Genomic DNA, 27,886 nt, shown 5'->3' with positions numbered 1-27,886 from the left:
CCAGGATAAAGTGAAAACAAAATTGTTCCAGGAACATTCTGGGCAGCAGAGGGAAAACTCCCCCTAAATTAATCTCAGGACAAGCTGTTCTGCATGGTTGAGAGCTCACCTCAGGGCCAAAGGTTCTTCACTAGGTTCTAACGAAGGAGGAGAGGAGAGCTTTTGGAGACAGGAAACAAGTATTCCCACCTTCCTCTCTCCAGGCCAGTAACCACCCTCTCTCCTGCTCCCTGAGGAAAAGCTTTGAGGTCTTTCCTCATCACTTCAGCCTCTGAATTTCTTGCTACCCGCAGTTCTTCTAATTGAGTCTGAGCCACAGAACTAACCCCTCTTTTCTAATTACATACTGCATTCATGTTTGCTATTTCCCCATAAAACCCAAAGTCCCTTGGGCATAGTACCTTCCTGGTATAATCCTCCACAAGGCTAGATGGAGAGGAGGCTTGTCATTCATGCTTGTTGGCTGAGGTATAGGTCATTCCATAGACCTAGGGAACACTAGTCAATATATAGAATAATAGCTACTCCTTCTTTTATACCTCTTTATATTCACACATTCACTTCATTTATATAAACACCCTCACTGACAAGGAAACTGCACTCAGCCCACAATGTTAAATACCATACCCAAGAACAGCCAGCCAGTGAGTGAACAGGATGGCTCTGAACCTACACTACCCTCATGCTCCTCTCTCTCTGAAGGAGAACTGCTCTGCAGCAGAAATATCAATCTCTGAAAACAAAACAGATAAACAGCATCCTCAATGATGAAAGCTCAACTGTGAAGCATGTTGGTTCCTGAAAGATTATGAGAACTAACTCATAGAGTCCTGCATTCACAAATTAGCATCCATCCAATCTGGGGGCCCAGAGTCAGGGGAAGCAGGTGGAAATTAAGCAGCAGATCTGAAAGAAAAGGAAATCCTTTCCTCACCCCTTTTCTTTTGTTCTCCAGAGGGCTCTGTACTCGGGACCCAAGAGAAGAGGGGAGAGGAGAAAGGGAAACAAAAGCACCAACTGTGAGGGGAGGGGACAACATTGGAAGCCAGATCTATATGGAAATTCCCACAGCTCCCTTGCGGGGTGTCCCTCGTGAGCATTCACCCTCAGACACAAGGGACAGTGAACAGGAGGACAGTGTGAGCCTCTGGAAGTCCAGCCTTATCCCCACGAGCAGCAAACAGGGAGGAATTCCTCCAGGCTTCTCCTCCTGCCCCAGCCCCATTTCACACGGGCCACGGCCCTGACAAGCAGGAGCATCTGACACGGCAGGAGGGCTACATCTGCAGCTGTAGTGACAGTCACCGACGTCCACCCACCTTCAGGCTGTAAGAACTACAGGTGCTCAACCTGCTGGCTTAAAACAAATGGAGAAGTCTGAAGCCAGAACTCAACAAACAGACAAGGGAATTCATCTGCGGAAGGGCACAGGTGGGCGAGGTGAGTGGCTCATGCACCAGACCCTGGCCCGCATACTCACCTTCCTGTGCTTGCGGAGCAGGAGGCTAGGGGAGCAGAAGGAAGGGGGCAGATGTCACATGGCACAGGAGCCTGTCCCAGTGACATCTGTGCTGCTCTCTGGATTCCCAGCCCCAGGCCACCACTTGTACGCTTTCCATGCAAATGGTCCTACCTTGTGCCTTCTGGGTACACTCTCTGGGGTTCAGAGAAGGACACAATAGTCAGGTTGGGAGAGGATAACATCTTGTGTTGGGAAAGTTTACTTTCTAAGGGTTTTTCTCTAAAATTCTCCACAATTACAGAAAGGATAGGACAGGAAGCTTATAAGAATGAACAATTTCCCAGTCAGAGTGTGTTGGCTTGAATTGAGGGAAGGGCAGTTAGGCTTCCAAGGGGCCCTGGTGTGCATTTCCAGAACACCAAGAAGTGTTTTCAGAAAGATACTAAGTAAGAGTCCACATGTTCACTGGGTCTCTGAACCCCTACCGGGGCAGGGCTGCATTCTCATATTGCCACCTCTTGAATCTCTTAAAAGACAAAGTGCCAATAAATCAACTAGTTCTGTTTCACAGACTCAGATTCATATTTTTGGGGGGGGGGGGTGATGTGTGAGAAGCAAGAGGTCAATCTTATAGATACTGAGGCCATGGTGATCCCAGAGCATTCACAATCTATTCCACTGAGGCTGGGGCAGACCGCCCTCCCCCAGCTACTATTAAAGCCCCTCTCCCACCTTTGGTTTTGCAAGGGCCTCTCTCCTAACCCCAGCACCATCTGGGGCAGCCTCCTCTGACAAGCTGTCCCAGCAGACTCCCCTGGAGCTGCCAACCAGAAGCTCCTGCCCTATGGTGAACGCACCTGTCTGTCTAAGGTCCAGGCAGTAGGTGGGTCCACCTAAGCTGACCAGTTAGACCAGGAACATCCCCAAGACCTAGTATGTTCTGTACATGTCCCCTAACCTCTGAGGAAATAGTCTCCTGAGGAGAGGGTCAGCAAACCTTATATAAAGAAAAACTGCTCCAAGGCCCCAGCTCCCCCCTCCTCAGTTAGTAGATACTGCACAAAATAAACCAAATACACAGATCCTTTGCCACCTGGGGCAGTTTTCCAACTTCATGCCTAGTAGTGCCTGAGGACCAGCATTTTTGTGCATCATGAGTGAGGGAACAGATATGCACATCCTGGTAAAAAGGCTCTTGTGCAAGTCCCCAGGGTACCCATTACCCAGTCCAGTAGCCAGCATCCAGCCACCCCACCCCCATCTGCCAGGACCCAGTGCCCAGGCTCCCACCTGCTCTGGCTGAAGGTTCTTAGCCCAGTCAGGATGGGAGGCAAAAGGCCCACTTCACTCTGGGCATTGAGAAGGAACATTCCATACCAGCCCAGGGCACCTTGGTGCCAGCAGCATCACCTTCCACATGGCTGCAGTATGCAGGGCAGGGAAAGAGACTAAGACAGAATCACCAAAGAGAAAACGCAAAGGGGTTGAGAATTTAAGACAAAATAAAGAGATGGAGAGGAAGGGGAAATAAAGTGAGGAAAAAACAAAGCTATTTTACTACAACCTGAGATGCCTTTTAGGCAACCAGTAAAGTTATCAGAAGCACCTACCCTTCCCCTGTGTTTAGTCGCTCAGTCGCGTCTGACTCTCTGTGACCCCATGGACTGTGTAGCTCACTAGGCTCCTCTGTCTATGGGGATTCTCCAGGCAAGAATACTGGAGTGGGTTGTCATGCCCTCCTCCAGGGGATCTTCCCAACCCAGGGATCCGAACCCAAGTGTCCCACTTTGCAAGCAGATTCTTTGCCGTCTGAGCCACCAGGGAAGCCCTTCCCCCAGAGACTTTGTTGGATCTGTGGATCCCCCACTCTTTAAAGGGTGAGGGGTTCCCTAAACAGTCCTCTCAAACCCACCATTTACAAATAACTTATTGACCAGCTGTCCATTTTGACAAACAAGTGCACTAAAACAGGGAGGAACCCACAGCCCCAGGTGGAAAGGGGACACAGCACTAGTCAGGCTGTGGGGTGGGTGGCAAGTGGGGATTTCACATACTCTGCTCTTTGCACTGGGGGAGAGGAGGGATGGCAGAAACCAGTGGCCTGAGGCCTGGTACTATTCCCACTGCCTGGGTGTGCCCCCACTTTCCCCCAGCTCCTTCCATTGCAATGGTTATTTTTACCCTTGCTAGGCCACAAAGGAGCTGGGTCTTTCTACTTCAGGTTACTATCTAGAGGATGTGCCCTCCTCACCTCGCAATAACAACAAATGCTTGAAAAACTCTCCCCACCAGCCATCTTCACATCTGCAACACCACTCCTAGAAGTTCAGTCCTTTGGGTCTTGAGGAGTGTAAGTAGCCACAAGTTCCATGGAGGAGTTCTGCCTTAACCGCTGACAGCTAACACCTGGGAATTAGTTTAGCCTAAACTTTCCAACCGCAATGATCTGAGAACAAGAATCTTTCAACCATAAAACTGGTTGAAGACAGGCAGAGCAGCAGGCGAGGGGCTTGAGTGAGGAGCAGGAAGGGAGAGAAAGACTGCAACGCCTGGCGCCCCAATTTTGTCTGGGACCCCGGAGCTGCACCCATTGCCCTTCCTTCCAGGGCTCGCATTTAGACAGGGAGGACTTTCACGTGGCACCCCCGCCCCGCAGCTGTCGTTCCCCAGTCATCCTGCAAGGCGCTGGGGAGCTGGAAGAAGAGTCCACCTTTCTTCCTTGCAGGCTAGCGGCGATTTGCACCACTCAAATCAAAGGCATCCCTTTCGGATGACGCCTATGGAGACAACGGCATCACTGTCCCCAGGCACCTCACCTTCCAAAAGAAAACCGAGGCTGCTTGGAAGTGCTGGGTCGCTCAATTATGCGTTCCCCCACCCAACTCCTCGCCGCACGCAGGAACCCTTCTCCGACCGCGGAGCATGGAGCAAGCTCCCGATACAGGGTCCCGACCCCGCGACCCCCGCCCTCTGGGAGTGACTCCCAGGGGCCGCGCCGGGACAAAAGCGTGGGGCGGGCTCACTCACCCGCGCAGCGAAGGCAGCCCGGGGGCCAAGGCACAGCGCTCGGCAGGGTCGTCCCGCAGGCGCGCAGCGCGGGCTCACTGCTCAAAGCGCTGCTGGCTGCCAACCCGGCGGCACGGGGAGCAGGAGAGGCGCGTCCGGGTCGGGGCGGAGGTGAGCCCCCCGGCGAGAGCGCGAGCAAGTGGGAGAGCCCCTCAGAGCCCAGCGCTCCGAGTCCGGATCCAAACTGCGGACTCGGACTCACACGCGCTGGTTTGCATGTCATTTGCATAGCGCACTGGGAATGGACCTGAGGTCCTTCCGCCACGCCCACCTGCCCTCCTCCCGGGGTCGCGAGCCGAGAATCCGGAGCGGAACCCGGCGCGGGACGCCGGTCCACTTAGCCCTTCCCTCCCCCCGCCCCAACTCCTTCTCGCACACCGGACTGGAGGCCTTCAGTGTGTTTTCTCATGTTTTCCCTGGAAGACCACTCGATACACAAAAGAAGACCACACACTGGAAAAACTCTGTTGACTTTAAAATTAATCGTCTTTTTCTTTGATGTGGCTACCAAAAACAACAACGAATCGAGTAGATTCCCCAAATGAATGCAATTTTGGCTTTCGGACAAAGTATCGCGAAAAACGTGCTCATTTTCAGAATTGGGCACAGCGTGCAATTTTGTTCAGGCTGGATAACGTAGTCCTTAAAAAGTCAGGTTCTGGAGTTGAGAACTCTACCCCTTATTTTCTAGAAGCTGCAAAATTTGGGGCAAGCTACTTATCTCTGTTACTCTGTTTTCTTGTCTCTGAAATGGGGACGAAAAATCTGCTTCATAGGAATGTAAGGCTTCAGTGAGATAAGCCTGGTAAAGCGCTTAGGATAGCGCCTGAGTTACTTTTAAACGTGCAAGTATGGTCTATATCTAGGGCCTCCCTGAAGGTTTGGTGGGTAAAAAATCCACCTGCAATGTGGAAGACACAGAAGACATGGGTTCGGGTTTTCATCCCTGGGTCAGGAAGATCTCTCGGAGAGAAATATTGCAAACCACTCCAGTATTCTTGCCTGAAAAATCCCATGGACTGAGGAGCCTGGCAGGACTACATGCAGTACATGGGATTGCAAAGAGTGTACACGACTGAGCACAGACATAATCTATATCTACTTAAGGGAGAGGCAACTAGATCACGGCGAGGCAAGTGGCAAGGAGAGGAGGGGAAGAAGTTGTCAAAGGCGGAGAGAGAATACCCTAAGATTAGAGACAATCCTAAAGGTTCACACCAGGGTTCCCCACCCAACTTTGCTGTGAGGCTAACCAGACCCAGCTCTGAAAGCATTTCTGTGTCTTCTTTCCCCACAGAAGATCCAAGTTTGAAGACATTTTGAAATGGTATCATGGGATGTTCTGGAGAAATCTTAAAAATGTTCAATTCAGCTACTTATTTTTAAAAAAACTAAATAAAAAGGAAGTGTGCTGTGGTGGAGAGTCCCAGATTGTGAGACCCGAGTGTTAAACCTGGGTCTGGTGCTAGCTTTGTGGAGCTTGCGGAGTCACTCACTGTCTCTGGGCCTCAGTTTTCTAATCTGTAAAATGAGGATGATCCTTAGGATGCTTTTTGGTTTGGGTTTTTTTTCCAGGCATCTTCCTACTCTGAAACATTAGCTCCAGGGTTCCTCAGATATTTTCCTTTGTCGTGAGTCAAGAACCCCTCATTGATTTAGAGGATACCTTAAAAAATTTTTTTCCTCTTGCCTAATATTTACTTTGCATCTGCTATGAAATATTGTGTAGTGCTTCCTGGTCTCTTCATTTGCACTTTCCTTTTGTTGCATCTATTATCCATTTCATTATCAGTCAGTTCAGTTGCTCAGTCGTGTCCTACTCTTTGCGACCCCATGAACCGCAGCACACCAGGCCTCCCTGTCCATCACCAACTCCCAGAGTTTACCCAGACTCATGTCCATTGAGTTGGTGATGCCATCCAGCCATCTCATCCTCTGTAGTGCCCTTCTGCTCCTGCCTTCAATCTTTCCCACCATGAGGGTCTTTTCCAATGAGTCAGTTCTTCACATCAGTATTGGAGCTTCAGCTTCAGCATCAGTCCTTCCAATGACTGTTTAGGACTGATTTCCTTTAGGATGGACTGGTTGGATCTCCTTGCAGTCCAAGGGACTCGCAAGAGTCTTCTCCAACATCACAGTTCAAAAGCATCAATTCTTCGGCGCTCAGCTTTCCTTATAGTCCCACTCTCACATCCATACATGACCACTGGAAAAACCATAGCCTTGACGAGATGGACCTTTGTTGACAAAGTAATGTCTCTGCTTTTTAATATGCTGTCTAGGTTGGTCATAGCTTTCCTTCCAAGGAGTAAGCGTCTTTTAATTTCATGGCTGCATTTTATTGTAGTTCTGCTCTAATAATTGTCAGCTCCTAGTCTTACATACTATTGGGTTGGCCAAAAAGTTTGTTCAGGTTTCTTCTTAGTATCTTATGGAACAAACTTTTTGCGCAACCCAATATAGTTTTCCTTATTTAATCTTAGTTCTATAGGTAAATATATATTTAATGCTCATCATTGATTCCTTATGTCTTTCTAATCTTGCCATTTTGGTATGCAAGTGTTTATTTCTGGATTGTCTCTTCTATTCCATTGGTCTATACATCTATGCTTATACCATCCTACTTTGTTTTGCTTATTGCAGCTTTGTATTATGTTTTAGGATCATGAAGTGTGAGACTACTGAAAGGTTGTTGCTGAACCATGAAAGACGCTGGGATTCTTGGCCTCTGGAGGAGAAGAATTCAATCGGGGCCAGAGACGAGGCTTGATTGCTCAGAGCTTTTGTGTAATAAAGTTTTATTAAAGTATAAAAGAGATAGAGAAAGCTTCTGACATAGACATCAGAAGGGGGATGAAGAGTGCCCCCTCACTAGTGTTAGCAATGGAGTTATATACTTTTAATTAGTTATTACAGTGGATCAAAAGAATGTCTGGAGGTTGTAAAGACCTTACTAGACCCACTCCCATAATTTACATTTTAAGATAACAGGATTAGCCAGAAGGTTTTTTCCAGAAACTGTCCTCAAGCAGAATAATTATTGTTATATAATCCTAAGGAATGTAGATGGAAAAAATGTTTGTCCTTTCCTCCTCCTTGAGAATTCCAGACCTCTCTCTCCTTGGGGACCCCTGGACTTCTTATCAACCTACCTAGGAAATGACTCTCTCACTACCAACTTTGATCATCTTTTCTGAGATCATTGTGGTTATTTAGGAGTCCCTAAATGAATTTTAGGGGGTGCTTATATGTATTTTAGGACTTCTTGGTCCCTATTTCTGCAAAAATCATCGTTGAGATTTTGAGAGAGATTGCATTGAATCTGTAGATTGCTTTGGTTAATACAGTTTTCTTAACAATATTAAGTCTTCCAGTCAACAAACACAAGATGCTTTCTTTCTCATTTCTTTTCTTTCTTTTCTTCTTTCATTTCTTTTAACAATGTTTTGTAGTGTTTGCTGTAAAAATCGTTCACCTTCTTTGTTAAATTTGTTTCTAACTACTTTTTTTTTGATGCTATTGAAAATGGAATTGGTTTTTTCATTTCTTTTTATGATTGTTCATTGCTAGTATGTAGAAATGCAACTGATTTTTGTTTATTGATTTTTGTACCCTGTCCTATTGTGTCAATTTTATTCCACTTCCAAAAATTTATCCTTAGTGTGAAGTCCTGTCATGAAAGGGAATCCTGGCTGGCCTGTTTTTAAGAGTTAATGGGAGCTGGGCTGTACCAGTCCCTATAAACATGGCTAATGACTAGATATCAAGAGGATTTGCATGAAATTACAGGAAATATATCACTGAACCTGAAAAATGCCATGGTCCAAACATACAAACCTAGTGCATGAAGGCTGGTTTGTTAAGATTAAATAAATCAGCTTCAGAGAGAAATGTCTATTTGTTCCCTTAGATGTCCTAAAATAATGCAAGTTAACGCCACTGCCCAAAAGCAAAACACTAGTTGCAGAAAATATCCTTCTGCTTGGTGGGGAGGGGGTGCCTATTTATTTTTACTGCCTTTCTAAGAAGTTTAATCTGCAAGTCCTAGCCTCTATCTGTCTGTGCGTGTCCTCTGCACTTCCTTCCTGTCTCCGGATCCCTCCTCTAGCCTGGTCGCCTTCATTGCTGGGCCCTTGTTAGGAAAACCAAAGAAGAAGGAACGGGGAAAAAGAGAAGGTAAAATATCATAATTTATTAATCTCTGACAAGTGTCAAATAATAAATAGCTCACCTTAGTTTAGGAATTCATTAAATCCACCTAGATCACTTTTGGTGGATTAAGGTTCTCAAGTCTGGCCAGAGGTGGGACTCACTTGTGAAGCTTTTTAAAAATACTTATGCCTGGGTGCACTCACAGAAATTGATTTGGTTGATCTGGGGTGGGGCTTCAGGAATTGTTTTTTAAAAATTCCCCAGTAATTCTGATGTGAGATCAGAGCTGAGAACTGCTTGTAGCTAAGATAAAATCCATAGCAGAAAGATCACTTTAGAAATTAACCAACAGTGCTTTTGTTTGGCTAATGATTTCTTTAAAGACAAGTGCCTTGTCCAGAGTCATTGCCATATGAAAATACAGACATACTGAACTCCAGAATGTGTTTGTTCCTGTAAATATTTACTATAAATTGCTTTTCTGTACTTTAAAACCTATTTTGTCATGCATTGTCATTTTATCATTGAAAAATCTTATATCTAGGGGAAAACATTTGACTACAAAGCCATCAGTGAAGATATAATTTCAAATTCAAGAAAAAATGTTTAAATCAAAATTTTAATCATTAAAGTCACATAGCTAAAATAAAAAGAAAAGAAAGGAAGAAAAGAACCCTACAGAAGGTAGAAAATAAAAAGTACCTGTCATCTCCCCAAAGTTGCACCCTGAAATCCCACAAGTATCCTCTATTGAGAATTTCTTGGGCATCTTTTAGGAAAGGGCTATTTTATCATAGCACTTATTATAACAATAATTCTAAAATTTAGTTCAAAATGTTATTTTAAGGTTCTTATGGTTATTATAATGTTAGAATCAATTTTAAGATATAAACCAATGATTTCAAGCTGCAGAATCCCCAGATTCCAAGGAGGTGACAGGGGAACGCAGAGGGGACTGGGGTCAGGTTCCAGTTTTATATAGTTTGAAAGAATTGCAACAACTCTTTTAATGAATAGACAAATAAAAACTCAAGTGACCACATTCTGTTATTTCACATTCTATCATTCTTCCTCATATACTACTACTAATAACCTATAGTGTCTCTATTTGCTCCCCTTCCTCCACAAACACACTGTAGAGGTTATCTTAGAAACCATAGAGGGAAACACTATAAAAAGCCAGTACAGCAAAGACCACCTTTAAGGAGAAAATGAACACATGGAAATCACAGCTGAGAAAACTATATACTGTAAGGCAAATTTTGGGGTGTTTATGGCAACCCACTCCAGTACTCTTGCCTGGAAAATCCCATGGACGGAGGAGCCTGGTAGGCTGCAGTCCATGGGGTCGCTAAGAGTCAGACAGGGCTGAGCGACTTCACTTTCACTTTTCACTTTCCTGCACTGGAGAAAGAAATGGCAACCCACTCCAGTGTTCTTGCCTGGAGAATCCCAGGGATGAGGAAGCCTCGTGGGCTGCCGTCTGTGGGGTTGCACAGAGTCGGACATGACTGAAGCGACTTAGCAGCAGCAGCAGCATATGTAAAACCCTTGATTTACAAATTCAGTAAACTCAAATTTTCTTCATAATAAGAATCTACAACCAGATACCATCTATTAAAAATCCTTTGTTTTGTAAAAGTAGAAATGGAGGTTCTAAGTCATACATTTCTACCTCAAATTCTTCTGTGAAAGGACAATAGTATAATGATAAAATCTTCTGAGTCAGCCACTTGGTTTGCGTGGAAGCTATGGCATTAACTAGCTGTGTGACCTTGGGCAAGTAACACGTTCTTCCTGGCCTTAAGTTCCTAGTTGTTAAAAACGAGATACAAATGAAATAAACTCAGTCTACTTCATGGAGATATTTTGAAAGTTGAATAAGAAGATGTACTGCAAAGCATATTAACTCTGGACTCCAGTGGGCTAAAATTCTTTCTATTATTTTTGTATAAACAAAGTGAATGAATGAGTACGTTTATTGTATTTGTTTACCTGGGGAAATAAACAACAACAAAAAGGTATTCATTGCAAAAACCAAACAAACTATATCATAACAGCAAAATGGAATTTTGGAAAAAAAACAGAAGAAAAACTTTTTTGGGAAATTTTTAGATTATCCTAAATTTAAAATTAAATTAATCTAGATTATCCCAGCATGTTTTATAATGGTCTTCTACATGTCCATGTATCCGCTGGAAAAACTGGCTAAGTTAAGAGCCCTCACATGAGGGCTGATATTAGGAGGCTGGCTAAAACAGCAACACTGTAGATTCCTCTTCTTTGTAGGTCTTCTAGGGCTCATCTGGTCCCTGCCCCAACCTCTCAGCAAGACCTGACCTAAATAGTCTTAGAGAGATGGATATCCACCTTTCCTTCCTGATAATATAAGGAGGAGCTTTCACTTCAATTACAAGTTCCAGTGACTGAACAGTCTGTCTAAAAAGTTCTTTCTTATGCCTATAAAATCTTCATGTTGCTAATTAAAATCCAGTCAAATCATGTTAGTGACAAAAATGCTAAATACTTATAAATAAATTTAACAAGACAGACTTAGGATTTATATTGAAACAAACTAAGGGGGAAAAAAACTGTTAAAAGACATAAAATAGGATTTTAATAAATTGAAATCCTAAAAGGAAAGACAATAAAAAACTGTTAATTCTAGGAATTTTAATATATAAATTTAATGTAGTTCTGATTAGAATTCCAACAAGGTTTTTCTTGGAATTAGATAAGATGATTCTAAAATTTAGTAGCAAAAGAATGCCAAAGAATAGCTAATACAACTATAAAATATAAGAAAATGAAGAGTGGGTATATACAGAACTTACTAAGATATCAGCTGTACTGTAAAGTTTATGTATTCAAACCAATATGTCACTAGTAAGGGTATATAAAAATGCATTTGTGGAATAGAGTAAATAATTGGTGGCTAATAGAAAAGTTTATATGCCAAAACAGTAGTTCAGTGGGAAAAAGATGAACCCTCTTTAAAAAAAATAAAGTGCAGGCATAACTGGCTACCCATATGAAAGAAAATAAAAATGGACTACTATCTTACACTAAAATCAAAAGTAAATTGCAAACAAATTAAGTATTTCAGTATAAAAGAAAAATAATTTTTAAGCTTGAAGAAAACTGTCTGTGAGATTATATATACAGTCAATGATTTGGGAAGGCTTTCCTTACCAAGAACTAAGAAACTATAAAATAAAAGCCAAGCATATTTGACCACATACAAATAATTTCTTTTTTTGTTATTTGGCAAAAGGTACTAAGACAAACTTAATAGCAATCAATATGTCTGGGAAATGTTTGTGCTACTATATTCTTCATTATCACTTCATCACTTCACTAAGACAAAGTTAATAGCAATCAATATGTATGGGGAAATGTTTGTGCTACTATATTCTCACCAAGGATTACTTTCTGTACAAAGCACCCTTAAAAACTGATAAGACAAAATCAACAATGGGAATAGAAAATTGTGCAAAGGATACAAATAAACAATTCTCTAGTGAGTAAAGCCAAAAGGCCCAACAAACATAAGAATATGGTCAAATTCACTAGAGATCAGGGAAATAAAAATGAAAGTAACGTAAAATTGCTTGACACCTATCACAGTGGCAAGAACAAACACAACCATAGCAAAGTTTCCACTGATCAAAGGTGGAACAATTTAAAAGTATCTGTTAAGAGTCACAACTACAATGGATTGAAACACATCAAGTAAATTTAATCCATGAATTCACAGTGATGCTAAAAAAACAAGTCATCACTGAAGGATGCTAGGGAACCAATTCATTATTTTGAAAACTGGTTAAAACCTGGAAAGAATCAAGCATTTTTCTTATATAAATGAACTCGGGTAATCAAATAGCAGAGTGGAGGACATTTTTCTTTATAGAGGTATTCTATGTCATAGATGAAAAAGGATAGCTAGTGTTGTAATCCTAGTGGATCTGGACACTGACCACGAGTGATTTGCTAACATCACAAGGGGAGAGATAACCAGATATTATGTGAGTCCCAGTGGAGAAACAGACACCATCTGAATTATTCTTGTCATAAAAGTCTAACTCGAGTTGACCAAGCCTCTAGATTCCACTACCAATTCACAGGAAATAACTAGGACAACATTCCACTACAACAAAGGGATGCAATCTGAAAAATTCAGACTGCAACAAACTTCATGGAATCCTTAACCTGGTTCTTTTAACAAATAAATTGTAAGGAATAAAAAAATGGAGGGAGAGGCTATAAGGTTTTCTTTTTTTTCCTTGAGAGGCTATAAGTTAAAGACACAAAACACTTTAATTTGTTGCAATTTGTGGGCCTTGTTTGAATCTTGGATGCATGCTAAGTTGCTTCAATTGTGTCCAACTCTGTGTGACTGTATAGACTGTAGCCCGCCAGGCTCCTCCGTCTATGGGATTCTCCAGGCAAGAATACTGGAGTGGGTTGCCATTTCCAGCTCTAGGGGATCTTACCAACCCAGGGATCAAACCCACGTCTACTAAGTCTCCTGCATTGGCAGGTGGGTTCTTTACCAGTAGCATTACCTGGGAAGCCCATTTGAATCCTTACTCAAACAAAATGTAAGCACTGGCTGACTACTTCATGAATGATTATTGTTAATATTTTAGATATTGTAATAGTATTGTGTGCTTTTATCTTTAAGACATACACTTATCTTTATAAATGAAATAATATGGTATCTGAAATTTGTTCTAAAACAATATAAAACATGAAGGTAGATGTGACAGAGTCAGCCATGCATGGATGGTGGTTGAGGCTTCCAGACAGGAACATGACAATTCATTACACACTCTACCTTCTTTTGTGCATGTTTGAAATTCTCCACAATAAGCAAACACACAGACACATACACCAAACACACCAAACCATCATTCCTATTGCTGATTGTGTGGTATGAATGAAGGTAATTCTCACACATTGCTGGCAGAAATGTAAAGTGTTACAATTTTTTCAGAAAGCAATTTGGCAAGGTCTATTTTTTAAAATACATATATACTTTGTTCCAGAAATTCTACTCCTGGGACCCTATTTCTTAGGAATATAAGTAGGAATCCATGAGGCCACATTACAGATATGTTTACTGTGAAACTGTTTGTAGGGGAACCCAATCTACAGCAATCTACATTATACAGCAGATTGGGTAGACTGGTCCACTCTCCCTCTAGTTAACCTTCTTCTTGTGTGTCTACTTGCAGAGTCTGAAAAACTAAAGACATAATTCCCAGACTCCCTTGAAGCTAGTGTTCTTGACTGTGATTTAATTTCACCAGTCAGATGTACAAGTGTAGCTCTGACAGACATGATATGAGTCTCGAGTCAACAGTTCTGACAGTAGCTTCCTGACTCCCCAGGTTGTACCTAGGGTGGCATGACTCTGGAACCAGCAGCTGGGACATCAACTTCCTGACTGTGATGGATGTTGCATTTCCCTTGTGCGGCAGGTTCCGTGGGACTGTTGTGGGAGTCATCACTGGAGGCCCAGCCTAGAATCTGGTATTTGGGTCCCTCTAAGGATTTGGGCTGGAAGAAACACAAGCTGGAATCAAGATTGCGGGGAGAAATATCAATAACCTCAGATATGCAGATGACACCACCCTTATGGCAGAAAGTGAAGAAGAACTAAAGAGCCTCTTGATGAAAGTGAAAGAGGACAGTGAAAAAGTCAGCTTAAAGCTCAACATTCAGAAAACTAAGATCATGTCATCTGGTCCCATCACTTCATGGGAAATAAATGGGGAAACAGTGGAAACAGTGTCAGACTTTATTTTTGGGGGCTCCAAAATCACTGCACATGGTGATTGCAGCCATGAAATTAAAAGATGCTTACTCCTTGGAAGGAAAGTTATGACCAACCTAGATAGCATATTTAAAAGCAGAGACATTAGTTTGCCAACAAAGGTCCATCTAGTCAAGGCTATGGTTTTTCCAGTAGTCATGTATGGATGAGAGAGTTGGACGGTGAAGAAAGCTGAGCACTGAAGAATTGATGCTTTTGAACTGTGGTGTTGGAGAAGACTCTTGAGAGTTCCTTGGACTGCAAGAAAATCCACCCAGTCCATCCTAAGGGAGCTCAGGACGGGTGTTCATTGGAAGGACTGATGTTGAAGCTGAAGCTCCAATACTTTGGGTTGGTGTTCATTGGAAGGACTGATGTTGAAGCTGAAACTCCAATACTTTGGCTGGGTGTTCATTGGAAGGACTGATGGTGAAACTGAAACTCCAATACTTTGGGCACCTCATGCGAAGAGTTGACTCATTGGAAAAGACCCTAATGCTGGGAAGGATTGGGGACAGGAGGAGAAGGGGATGACAGAGGATGAGATGGCTGGATGGCATCACCAACTCGATGGACATGGGTTTGGGTAGACTCCGGGAGTTGGTGATGGACAGAGAGGCCTGGCTTGCTGCGATTCATGGGGTCTCAAAGAGTCGGACGCAACTGAGCGACTACACTGAACTGAACTGAAAGATTTGGGCTTACACAGTGGCTCAGACAGTAAAGAATCCACCTGCAATGCAGGAGACCCGAGTTCAATCCCTGGGTCGGGAAGATCCCCTGGAGAATGGAATGGCTACCCATTCCAGTATTCTTGCCTGGAGAATCGGATGGACAGAGGAGCCTGGAGCACTACAGTCCTTAGAGTCGTAAAGAGATGGACATGACTGAGCGACTAACATTTTCACAAGGATTTGGTTAAGTCCCAAATTACCTGTATTAAATCACTTTCTACTTAAAATAATTAGTTCCTGCTAGATACAACTGATCCAAATTATTGAATAAATTATAGTATTACATCTCCAGATCATGGAATATTAAAAGAATAAATTAGATCCATATAAATGACTTAGTAGAATCTAGAGTAGTAGCATCTAGATTTTCACAGGTACTGGTAAGTGAGAAAATGAAAGTACAAATGAGTATAATATGCCCCATTTTTTTCAAAACAATGATCAACTCCCTGAAATCTCTATAAATATTAATACAAGGATCTATGTAGGATTTCACAAGCATGGAGAAAATATTGGTTAAGAATATAGGTAACAGGTGTGTGGCTAGGGAATAAGAAAGGGGTTAATATGGGGAGAGGAGGTAGAGAATACATGTTCAAAAAAAAGCAAGCATGACAGGATCCTATGTATGTAAATTTATTGGGGTATGTATATTGCATGCATAAAGAATGCTTGAAAGGATAACCAACAATGTAACCTCAGTATGATGGGTGAGATTTACTTTCTTCTTTATATGATAATCAAATGTTTCCAATGAGCACTTTTTATATGATCAGGAAAAAAAAAAGGTATTTTCACTGTAGAAAAAAGCAAAAGAAAAAGTGACTTACAATAGTAACAAAAGCTATAAGGCACCCAGGAATTAATCCCACAAAAGTTTAACAAGATTTTTAGGGAAAAAATAAATGGAGCTTTATACAATACTAATGTATTAGAGATCTCAATATAATAACAATGGCAATTCCCTAAATCAACCTATAAATTCAAAACAATTCACCTAAAACTCAAAAGAATTTTTCATAGAACTTGATAAACTGATCATTGAGTTCACATAGAAGAGTAAAAGGGCTGGAATAGCCAAAACAATTTGCAAAATGAATAAGAAAAAAGGATCACCACATCGGATATCAAGACATTATGGTAAATCAACTATATTCCAATAACATTTTTAAAAAGATGTTATGAATTTGCAATAATTAAAACAGTGTGGTATTGCACAGAGGCAGATAATACATAAATGAAACAGACTAGAGACAGTAGCAATACACCCACATATATTGTGGAACTTGGTGAGTGACAGAGGTGACATTATACATTAGGGGAGGGGAGAACAAGATAGCAACCAAACAGAAGTTTCTGGCTTCCTTTCAGAATCCACCCTAGAACTGCTACACAAATCACTGGTAGGTCAATGAATAACAAAATATGATATAAAAACGAGAAACGTTCAGGAAGATAGGAAGTGGCTGTGTTTCAAATGCATATGGGAAATGGCAGTCTAGAAGATGGCAGGTGGAGGATAGGGTGCAGAAGTGTAGTCTCATTATATATTCTTCCCCCCTCCACACTGTTCTGGGCAAGTCACTGCCCACCTCATCACTTCTGTGGGGCGGAGGAAGAGTAATGCCAGCACAGTGCCTTTGGATATGCATACAACATATGGCAGAGCTGGAATCTGGCTGGTGGAGAGCAGCTAACAACAGGTGCAGATCAGCGTCTTAACTCTGAGCAGCCCTAATTCTTATTCTAATCCCAAGGAGAAAGTTTTTGTAAAAGAGCAGAGCTGAGAGAGGAAATACAGAAAAAGTCAACTAACGTGGGTAGGTAAGTAGGGAGTGATCAAGTCCAGACTGAAACAACAGAAGTCATCAGTGCAGGGAATATTTCCTACTGCTATACCACTCCATGACACCAGACATCGTTTATGAACTAATGAGGATCTAAGGCTGGATTTCAGTCTCCTCAGCCAGGTATACGTGACCTGTCTCAGTAGCTAATATTCCCAAGGTAATATGGTTTTACAGGGGGAAAGAATGATACAAACAAGGTGCACGTGCTAAACAGTCCATGCTAAAGGAAATAACCAACGGACCAGACAGACAAGAATGTAAAATACACATAATACATATGATTAACAAGATAAGAGCTTTGGAAATATGAAGCAGAAATAAACAATTATATAGAAGAGCTATGTTACTAATGTAACAGTTCAAGTTAAGAATCTAATGAATTAATTTATCAGTGTGCGTGTGTGCTCAGTCACTTCAGTTGCGTCCATCTCTTTGCGACCCTATGGACTAACGCTCACCAGGTTCCTCTGTCCATGGGATTCTCCAGGCAAGAACACTGGAGTGGGTTGCCATGCCCTCCTCCAGAGGATCTTCCCAACCCAGGGACTGAACCTACGTCTCCTGTCTCCTGCATTAGCAGGCAGATTCTTTACCAGGGAAGCCCAGTTTATCAGCAGAAGGGGATAACTGAGAAACAAATTGTAATATCAGGTCAAGAAACCTTCCCTGGGAGAGTTAAGAGTAGGCAGAAATGTTCAAAGTAAGAAAAAAGTTAAGTGACAGGTAGTTTTGGAGTAAAAGCTTAATATGAATCAAAGTAGAGAGAAAAACAAATTACAAGGAAACCTTTGAAGAAATAATGACTGATAACTTTCCAGAATTAGAAAAAAAAATGTAAGATCACTGATTTAAAGAGCTCATAGAGCACTAACAGGAGACATTAAGAACAGAAACAAAACACTATAATATTCATTAGAGTGAAATTTAAGATCATCAAAGCCAGAGAAAATTCTAAAGGATTCCAGAGAGAAAACTGTTATCACCTTGAAAGTAACAGGGATCTGCTCCATGATAGTCTTCTTCATGGTCTCTGAGAACCAGAAGGCAACGGTGTACTGTGCAAAGCACTGAAGGAAAGCAAGTTCAAATCTAGGATTTTGTATCAAAACTGCTGTGTTTTAAATTTGATTTTCCCTCAAAAATTATTTAATCAAAAAAAATTGATTTTTCCTTACTTTCAATTTTGCCTTCATTTCTGAGGTGGCCTAATTTTTTCCTTCCATGTCTTGCCTAAACTCTGCCAGCTCCTGCTTCATTTCCTTCTGCTGCCTCATCACCTTGTCCCTAAGTATTTGCTTCCCTGTTCAATGCTCTTTATTTGAATAAATAGTTGTTAAAATCAGTTTTAAAAGCTCATGGTCAAATATTTAGTCAAAACTTCTATCTACTAGTTTTCCCCACAAAGGCATTTGTACTGCTTTTGTCAGTTTTGATTTCTACAAAGAGGGGAAAGACAACCTTACAATTCCTTCCTCACATTGAAATCCAGTGGAAACTATTGTTTAAGTGTGAGGGTAAAATAAAAATATTCAAGTCCTCAGAGAGTCACAACACAGAAATGCTCTCTGAAAGTGTTCTCATCTAGAAGAAAGTATATATAGAGGGTACATATAGAAAGTATATATAGAGAGATGAGTATTGGAGGAAAAGAGAAAGAACAGTAATCCCACACTAAAAATTCTATGTGACCCCAACATGGTGTGAATGTCCATCAGGGCTGTGTGTCTAGTTCTCTTGGTGTTGCAAACCTCCTCCTTGGAAGCCGTGGCATTTTGAGTTGGAAAGAGTCTCTGAGATCATATCTCCTCATTTGGCAGGTCCTGGGGCTCTAGATCTTCAGAGGCACACTTTGTCTGGTCTTTAAATGCTCCTTGTGGCACACACCAGAGAGCTAATATATTACTGGTTGAAGGTCACATAGACCACGAAGACAGACTCACTTGGTCACCTGATTCCCAATCCAGGGCTCATTCTCTTCTAATGCACCATCATTAAAATGAACTATCCCATAGACATAAACACTGCCTGTTCCAGTGTCTTATATTCATTCATCAATGAGATATCATGACCTTTTCTCAAACTTTAGCCAAGAATACAAAACTACAATTTAAATTCTCAGGCTCTTTATGGGTAAGTTAGGGGGTAAGAGGAGACGCTTTATGTGTTAGTAATCTGACCACATGGGCTTTTAGACCAGTTGGGAAAGGAGTGGGGGCAAGAGGGGTGGGGAGAGGTGATGACAAGTGCTCTCAGCCTCCAGTGAAAAAAGTGATCATTAGCTTTGTGGATGGGGAAGGGTGGAGTGGTGGCATATAGGTCACTGTTCTAAATGGTGAGGACCTACTTACTCAAATATTTATTGGCTTGTTCTACTTTGTGTCTCATCTTCCATCAATCTATCTCCCTATTCTAAAACAAGTCTGATAGTACTGAACTAAAAAAAAGGGAAAAAAAAGATTAATTTTCTCTCCATCCATTGAGGATCTGGATTTAAAATTTTATTTTTCATTTACTCCTTTCTTCTTGCCAAACCGCAAACTACTACCCTCCAAGAGGGTCTGTTCTGCTTGTTTTGGAGCTGCCGACTTTTAAAATACTTGATTCTGATCTCCAACCCCATTCTGGGCCTGGAGCAGCTCACAGCCAAGTAAAGAATAATCTGGAAAGGATGGTGGGATGAAAATATGTACCTTGGCTGTGTGCTCCCTACTGAGCAGTGGACAACATTTCTATTTTAGATTTGAACAATTGTGTAAGTCTCTGGCTCAAAAGGGGACCATGTTTTCCTCCTTGATAGTTTGTGATACTTCTACATGTCTCCTTGAGATCTCCATGGAAAATGAGCTCTCACTCTCTCCAGCTAAAAATAAGATAGTGCTGGGGTCCTGATAATGTCCAAAGCACTGTGAATGCCAGTGCTGTTGAGAGAAAACCTAATGAAACTTTTTCCATCTACTTTAGAAACAAGTTTAAATAATGACCTTTGATGGAAATGGCCAAGTGATAGGTGGGAAAATTGTTTTACTAGCATTATGCTGCATGTTAAACAGACTTTAAGAACATTGTGTCTTTCATAAAGCAAAAATGAACCTTAAATGTCTAGTATAGTATACACACATATATACATGTATACCGACTACATATAATGTGAGCATTACCAACTATTGTAGTGTCAATAGTTTGCAAAGCATTTTCACTTATCTTATTCAGTCCTCATGATAAATTACAGAAGGAATTCCTTATTTTTGGACCATGCCAGTAGAGAAAGAATGGTATACAGAGAGAATGAAAGATTTGAGGCCCCACGGGTTCAAGTGGTCATGACATTCAACTGGTATCAAGAAGAAATCATAGTGCAGAAAGTAAACAGCGAATCACAATACCTGATTCAAGGTGTTAGCTGTGGGGCTTTGAGCAAATGTCTTTAACATTTTTGGTTTCAACTTCTATATTTCTAAAAATGAAACTGAACTAGAAGATCATGTTATTGCTGTTGTTTAGTCACTTAAGTCATGTCTGACTCTTGTGACCCCCTAGACTGTAATCTGCCAGGCTCTTGGTCCATGGGATTTCCCAGGCAAGAACACTGGTGTAGGTTGCCATTTACTTCTTCTCCAGGGGATCTTTCCAACCCAGGGTTAAACCTGTGTCTCCTGCTTGGCAGGTGGATGCTTTACCACTGGCCACCTGGGAAGCCTTAGGTGATGGGTGGCTTTCCAGTCCAATTTTTAATCCATAAAAATTGGTGGCTATAAAACATAAAGCAAAATTTATTTACAATATTTTTATACCAGGAGTATTTAAAACTTCTAAGTAGGGAATGCTGATAGGAATGATGATGTTCAAAACTTAATCCTAAAAATAGATGGAATTATTAAGAAATACCAGGAATATCAGAGTTTTTGAATTATATGACACAAATAATCACACACAATTCCCTCCCTGCTTTTTTCTACAAATCTTCTTCAGAGTTGGCAGGGCCATCCTATTGATTGGGAGAATGACCTGTCTACTTCATATAAAGTTCTAAACAAAAATGTTACATAAAGCTCTAAAACTCTGAGCAAACCCTTTGTGGCTGACTAATTGAAAGAGATGTCTGGTCAAAATGCTAGAACTATATTACTAAATAGTTTGTTGAATCATGGAGTGACAAAAGAGAACTGTTAGTCAAATTCGCACATTTTGTAACTGGGAAAAACGATTCACACAGAAAAAAACAGCAATAGAGCCCAAACCCAAGGCTCTTGATTTCCAGTCTAGCTCTTTTCACCATTCTTTATGGCATCCAGGAGCAGACCTGGCTTCAAGGAGAACAAGCACTTCAACTTGTGGTAAATGTGAGCTCTTCCTTTAGAGGCAGCTGAGGCCACTTGTTTTTGGCACAAAGCCGTCTTTAAGGAACTGCTCATTTCTAGCTGGACTGGACCTGGCTCCCTGATCTGTGCTAACATAATGCCACACAAAACACTGAGAATGAAAATGAGAATGTTGTCTGGAAACTAACTACAGTCCTAATATGTTATGTAGTATACTGTGATGGCTAAAGACAGCCAACACAGTCTAGGTCCATTTTAAAACAACTTTAACAAGATTGTAAGAAATGACAATCAAACTGTATTCTGCTTGATCAGATCACATCTGGAGTTCACTGCTCACTGATGGACCTACGCTAAAAGATCTTGACAAACTGGAGAACATCAGAAGTGGGCAAGCAGGACAGTGAGGGCTCCTTATTTTTTATTTAAACTGAAGAGTAGTTAATTTACAATATTGTGCTAGTTTTGGGTATCAGCAAAGTGATTCAATTTTATATACTTTTTCAGATTATTTTCCATTACTACAAGATACTGAATATGGTTCCCTGTGCTATACAGTAAATCCTTGTTGATTATCTATTTTTGTGTATACTAATTTTTATCTCCTAATTTACCTCTCCTGTCCCCCATCTCCCCTTTGTGAATCAGAAGTTTGTTTCCTATGTCTGTGAGTCTATTTCTGTTTTGTGTATAGATTTGTCTGTATTATTTTTTAGATCTCATGTATAAGCAATATCATACATTTGTCTTACTTCGCTTAATATAATATTCTCTAGGTCCATCCATGTTGCTGAAAATGGCAATATTTAATTCTTTTTATGGCTGAGTAATATTCCATTATGGGTTTCCTTGGTGGCTCATTGGTAAAGAACCCGTCTGCCAGTGTAGAAGACGCAGGTTCCATCCTTGGGTCTGAAAGATCCCTTGAAGGAAATGGCAACCCACTCCAGTATTCTTGCTTGGGAAACCCCATGGACAAAGGAGCTTGGTGGGCTGTCCATAGGATTGCCAGGAGTCAGACATGACTTAGTGACTGAGCATGCATGCAATATTCCATTGTGTATATACAGCACATCTTAAGTCAATCATCTGTTGAAGGGCACTTGGGTTGTTTCATATTTCAGCTCTTCAGTGCTGCTATGAACATTAGGGTGCAATCTTTTTTAATTCGTTTTCATCTTTTCCAGATATCTTTGCAGAAGTTGGATTGCTGGATCATATGGTAATGCTCTTTTTAGTTTTAGAGAATCTCCATACTGTTTTCCATAGTTGCTACACCAATTTATATTCCCACCAACAGTATAGGAAGGTTCCCTTTTTTCCACTTGGTGAGAGCTCTTTAAACTTCATAAGTCACAGACGGTGTACACCATCCTCTAGTATTCAAAGTGCAACTACCTTTATTACTCCCTCAAGTCAGTGAGGTAGGCTGGTAGGATAGATTACCCTTGTACTGGTGACAGAGAACACACTAGAGAGGCTGAAATGTAAACTGATACGTGCATCAACAGAGGAATACACAAGGTACAGTAGTGGTACTGTGGGTTTGAAGAACGAGTCCAAATTTGTCAGGAGCTGGGTAAGAGGGTGGTCCAGACAAAAGGTGCACCTGGTATTTCCCCAGTAGTAGGTATCACTATGAAACAGATTCCCTCTCTGGGTATGAGAGTGAGATAGAAGACTTTCATAGATAGAAGCCTTTTCAAAAGCCAATTTTAAGCCCTTCAGAAGTCCCTGAGATCTTATGATCTCTGATAATTCTCTGGGAGGTCCTACTCAGGCCAACTGCTTTATACAAAACAGACCAGTTCTCTACACACAATCAACTAAAATATCAAAATATAAGTGATACATAGAACCCTTTTTTAAAAGCAATTCAGAGCAGAAAGAAATCAAGAATTAACAGATTTGAAAAATGGTGAAGGGAGTCTTAACGTGCAAATAATTCAACTTTAACTAGTGGTATGCTTAAATTTTAGCCTCCTAAAAATAATTTTTGAGAAGCAGCCACTAATACTTAAAACTTTAGCCAATTCTGTCATTTTTTATGCCCTTACATCATGTTTTCTCTTCACAGCACTTATACTTAGTGTCAACATAAACTCCTTGAAAGTGGAGAATACCTGTCTTGCTCATTGTTTTCTGAGCCCAGAATAGTACCAGACATATATTAGAGCTCCATTTCATTTATTCATTAAATGAGTGACTCTCTAGCTGATGGGACTGCCCCACAGTATAAGAAATAGATAAATACTTCAGTTATGATTTGGTTACATACATTTTGTATATAACTAGAATTTGCAATTCTACCCTACTTTCCATGTAGTTGAAGCAGGCCTTTGTAACTTTTAAGACACTTGACACCCATGGCTGATTCATGTCAATGTATGGCAAAAACCACTACAATATTGTAAAGTAATTAGCCCCCAACTAAAATAAATAAATTTATTTAAAAAATAAATAAATAAAAATAAAACAGACTGAAAAAAAAAAAAAGACACTTGACATAAATGCCGCCATTAGTAAAAAGTAAAGATTTCTGGACGATTCACTAAACTCCAAGGGTGGCAAGAGAAGAACGTGCACCAGGTACTTTGGCATCTTTAGCCCTGATCCTCCAATCCCTACAGTTGGTCAAATAGAATCAGATTCTAACTTTCATCTTCAAAGCTATTTACAAATACTGAATCCATTATAACAGTTTGTACATTACCTCCACAGATCCAAGAAAGGACCATAGGAATAGCGACAAGATAGTTCCTTTCTATTCAACAGCCAGGATCTGTCAGGAGACACTGAATTCATCCCTCCAGAAATTAGGAGACACACCATGTGCTTTTCACATTTTCTGGGTTATCAGAAAAGGTTTTGTGAAAGCGCTGGGACTTGGGACTAGAATCAGATGATGATGAGGCAGTTATAATAATTCCTAGTGTAAAGATCAGAACTACTAAAAATGGGCACTCCCACTCTTTTTAGCCCACTCTCCAATCAGTACCGTTTAGCAAGACTTACATCAGAATTTGTTAACTTTGAACTTAACCAAGAACTTGATTTTTCATTTTAGACAGTGCTTGGTGTGACCTGAACTGACCAAATTAAAAACTTTTGTGTCATCTTTGATTTCTCCTTCATTTTCAATTAAGTTATCAAGACTACTGAAAAGTTTTCAATTTTTCTCTCCTTTTTCACTCTTACTGCTAAAGGCTTATCAACTTATATGTCTGGACTACTGCAGTAGCTTACTAAATGGCCCCTAGCCTCTCTCTCCTCTAATCCTTATTTACCATTACTCTATGCAGTTTTTTTTTTTTTATGAATTTATTTATTTTAGTTGGGGGCTAATTACTTTACAATATTGTAATAGTTTTTGCCATACATTGACATGAATCAGCCATGGGTTTACATGTGTTCCCCTTCCTGGACCCCCCACCCACCTCCCTCCCCATCCCATCCCTCTGGATCATCCCATTGCCCCGGCCCTGAGCCCTTGTCTCATGCATCGAACATGGAATGGTGTTCTGTTTCACATATGATAATATACATGTTTCAATGCTATTCTCCCAGAACATCCCACCCTCACCTTCTCCCTCAGAGTCCATAAAATTGTTCTATGCATCTGTGTCTCTTATTCTGTCTCGCATATAGGGTTATCGTTACCATCTTTCAAATTCCATATATATGCATTAGTATACTGTATTGTTGTTTTTCTTTCTGGCTTACTTCACTCTGTATAATGGGCTCCAGTTTCATCCATCTCAGTAGAACTGATTCAAATGTATTTTTTTTAATGGCTGAGTAATATTCCATTGTGTATATGTACCACAGCTTCCTTATCCATTCATCTGCTGATGGACATCTAGGTTGCTTCCATGTCCTGGCTATTGTAAACAGTGCTGCGATGAACATTGGGGTACACGCGTCTCTTTCAATTCTGGTTTCCTCGGTGTATATGCCCAGCAGTGGGATTGCTGGGTCATATGGCAGTTCTATTCCCAGTTTTTTAAGGAATCTCCACACTGTTCTCCATAGTGGCTGTACTAAGCAGTTTTAAGAACATTCAATTTCATCTGATGATCCTCAATTAAAAAAAAAAAAACAAACCAAGATAACCCTTACACCCAATGATTTCATAATGTGTAATGGTCATTCCTCAGGGTGGAGCTCAGGAAATTCTACAATCTGACCCCATCTCTTCTAAGTTATGTTACCATCATCTAGTGCTACCATTATCACTTAGCAACTTCAGCTCCTCTATTTTAATCAGATTGGTGTGCCTAACAACCTCTTAATATACCACTCAACCCCCACATTTTGGTAATACTGACTTTACATGAGATTAACATTTTGAGGATATTTATAGAATTATCCAAATCTATGCATTATTTACGATCCAAAGGAAGTTTCTTCTCTTCTAGGTCTTTCTCTACCATTTTGGCTTTGGGCTTCCCCAGTGGCTCAGGAGCAGCGGCTGTGCTTTGCTGTAGCAGCTGTGAAGAGATAACCCACATCCAAGGTAAGAGAAACCCAAGAAAGACAGTAGGCACTGAGAGAGGGCATCAGAGGGCAGAGAGACTGAAACCACAATCACAGAAAACTAGCCAATCTGATCACATGGACCACAGCCTTATCTAACTCAATGAAACTAAGCCATGCCGTGTGGGGCCACCCAAGACGGACGGGTCATGGTGGAAACGTCTGACAGAATGTGGTCCACTGGAGAAGGGAATGGCAAACCACTTCGGTATTCTTGCCTTGAGAACCCCATGAACAGTATGAAAAGGCAAAAAGATAGGACACTGAAAGATGAACTCCCCAGGTCAGTAGATCCCCAATATGGTACTGGAGATTAGTGGAGAAATAATTCCAGAAAGAATGAAGGGATGGAGCCAAAGCAAAAACAACACCCAGTTGTGGATATGACTGGTGATAGAAGCAAGGTCTGATGCTGTAAAGAGCAATATTGCATAGGAACCTGGAATGTTAGGTCCTTGAATCAAGGCAAATTGGAAGTGGTCAAACAGGAGATGGCAAGAGTGAACGTCGACATTCTAGGCATCAGCGAACTAAGATGGACTAGAATGGGTGAATTTAACTCAGATGACCATTATATCTACTACTGTGGGCAGGAATACCTTAGAAGAAATGGAGTAGCCATCACAGTCAACAAAAGAGCCCGAAATGCAGTACTTGGATGCAATCTCAAAAACAACAGAATGATCTCTGTTGGTTTCCAAGGCAAACCATTCAATGTCACAGTAATCCAAGTCTATGCCCTGACCAGTAATGCTGAAGAAGCTAAAGTTGAACAGTTCTATGAAGACCTACAAGACCTTTTAGAACTAACACCCAAAAAAGATATCCTTTTCATTATAGGGGACTGGAATGCAAAAGTAGGAAATCAAGAAACACCTGAAATAACAGGCAAATTTGGCCTTGGGGTACAGGATGAAGCAGGGCAAAGGCTAATAGAGTTTTGCCAAGAGAACGCACTGGTCACAGCCAACACCCTCTTCCAACAACACAAGAGAAGACTCTACACATGGACGTTATCAGATGGCCAACACCAAAATCAGATTGATTATATACTTTGCAGCCAAAGATGGAGAAGCTCTATACAGTCAGCAAAAACAAGACTGGGAGCTGACTGTGGCTCAGATCATGAACTCCTTATTACCAAATTCAGACTTAAATTGAAGAAAGTAGGTAAAACCACTAGACCATTCAGGTATGACCTAAATCAAATCCCTTATGATTGATTATACAGTAGAAGTGACAAATAGATTCAAGGGATTAGATCTGATAGAGTGCCTGAAGAACTATGGGCGGAGGTTCGTGACATTGTACAGGATGCAGTGGTCAAGACCATCTCCAAGAAAAAGAAATGAAAAAGAGCAAAATGGCTGTCTGAGGAGGCCTTAAAAATAGCTGTGAAAAGAATAGAAGTGAAAAGCAAAGGAGAAAAGGAAAGATATACCCATTTGAATGCAGAGTTCCAAAGAATTGCAAGGAGAGATAAGAAAGCCTTCCTCAGTGATCAATGCAAATAGAGGAAAACAATAGAACGGCAAAGACTAGAGATCTCTTCAAGAAAATTAGAGATACCGAGGGAACTTTTCATGCAAAGATGGGCTCAATAAAGGACAGAAATGGTATGGACCTAACAGAAGCAGAAGATGTTAAGAAGAGGTGGCAAGAATACACAGAAGAACTGTACAAAGATCTTCACGACCCATATAATCATGATGGTGTGATCACTCACCTAGAGCCATACATCCTGGAATGTGAAGTGGGCCTTAGGAAGCATCACTATGAACAAAGCTAGTGGAGGTGATGGAATTCCAGTTGAGCTATTTAAAGTCCTAAAAGATGATGCTGTGAAAGTGCTGCACTTAGTATGCCAGCAAATTTGGAAAACTCAGCAGAGGCCACAGGACTGGAAAAGGTCAGTTTTCATTCCAATCCCAAAGAAAGGCAATGCTAAA

At 41.1% G+C, this 27,886-nt stretch overlaps 1 protein-coding gene across 1 annotated transcript in view; it reads right to left on the bottom strand.

Moving 5' to 3' along the window:
• The window catches only part of LOC145539620 (uncharacterized), a 48,181-nt gene extending 43,424 nt beyond the window's left edge, over positions 1-4,757 (bottom strand). Inside the window, exon 1 of the mRNA XM_081573661.1 lies at positions 4,490-4,757. Within this exon, the coding sequence (XP_081429787.1) occupies positions 4,490-4,757 (268 nt within the window). The remainder of the gene's footprint in view (positions 1-4,489) is intronic.
• Between the last annotated feature and the right edge of the window lie 23,129 nt (positions 4,758-27,886).

Source organism: Giraffa tippelskirchi, chromosome 2 (genome assembly GCF_054371585.1).
Source record: "Giraffa tippelskirchi isolate mGirTip1 chromosome 2, T2T-mGirTip1v1.2.pri, whole genome shotgun sequence".
Classification (NCBI taxonomy): Eukaryota; Metazoa; Chordata; class Mammalia; order Artiodactyla; family Giraffidae; genus Giraffa; species Giraffa tippelskirchi.
The sequence above is the reverse complement of the archived record's forward strand: the minus strand, read 5'-3'. Positions and strand labels throughout refer to the sequence as shown.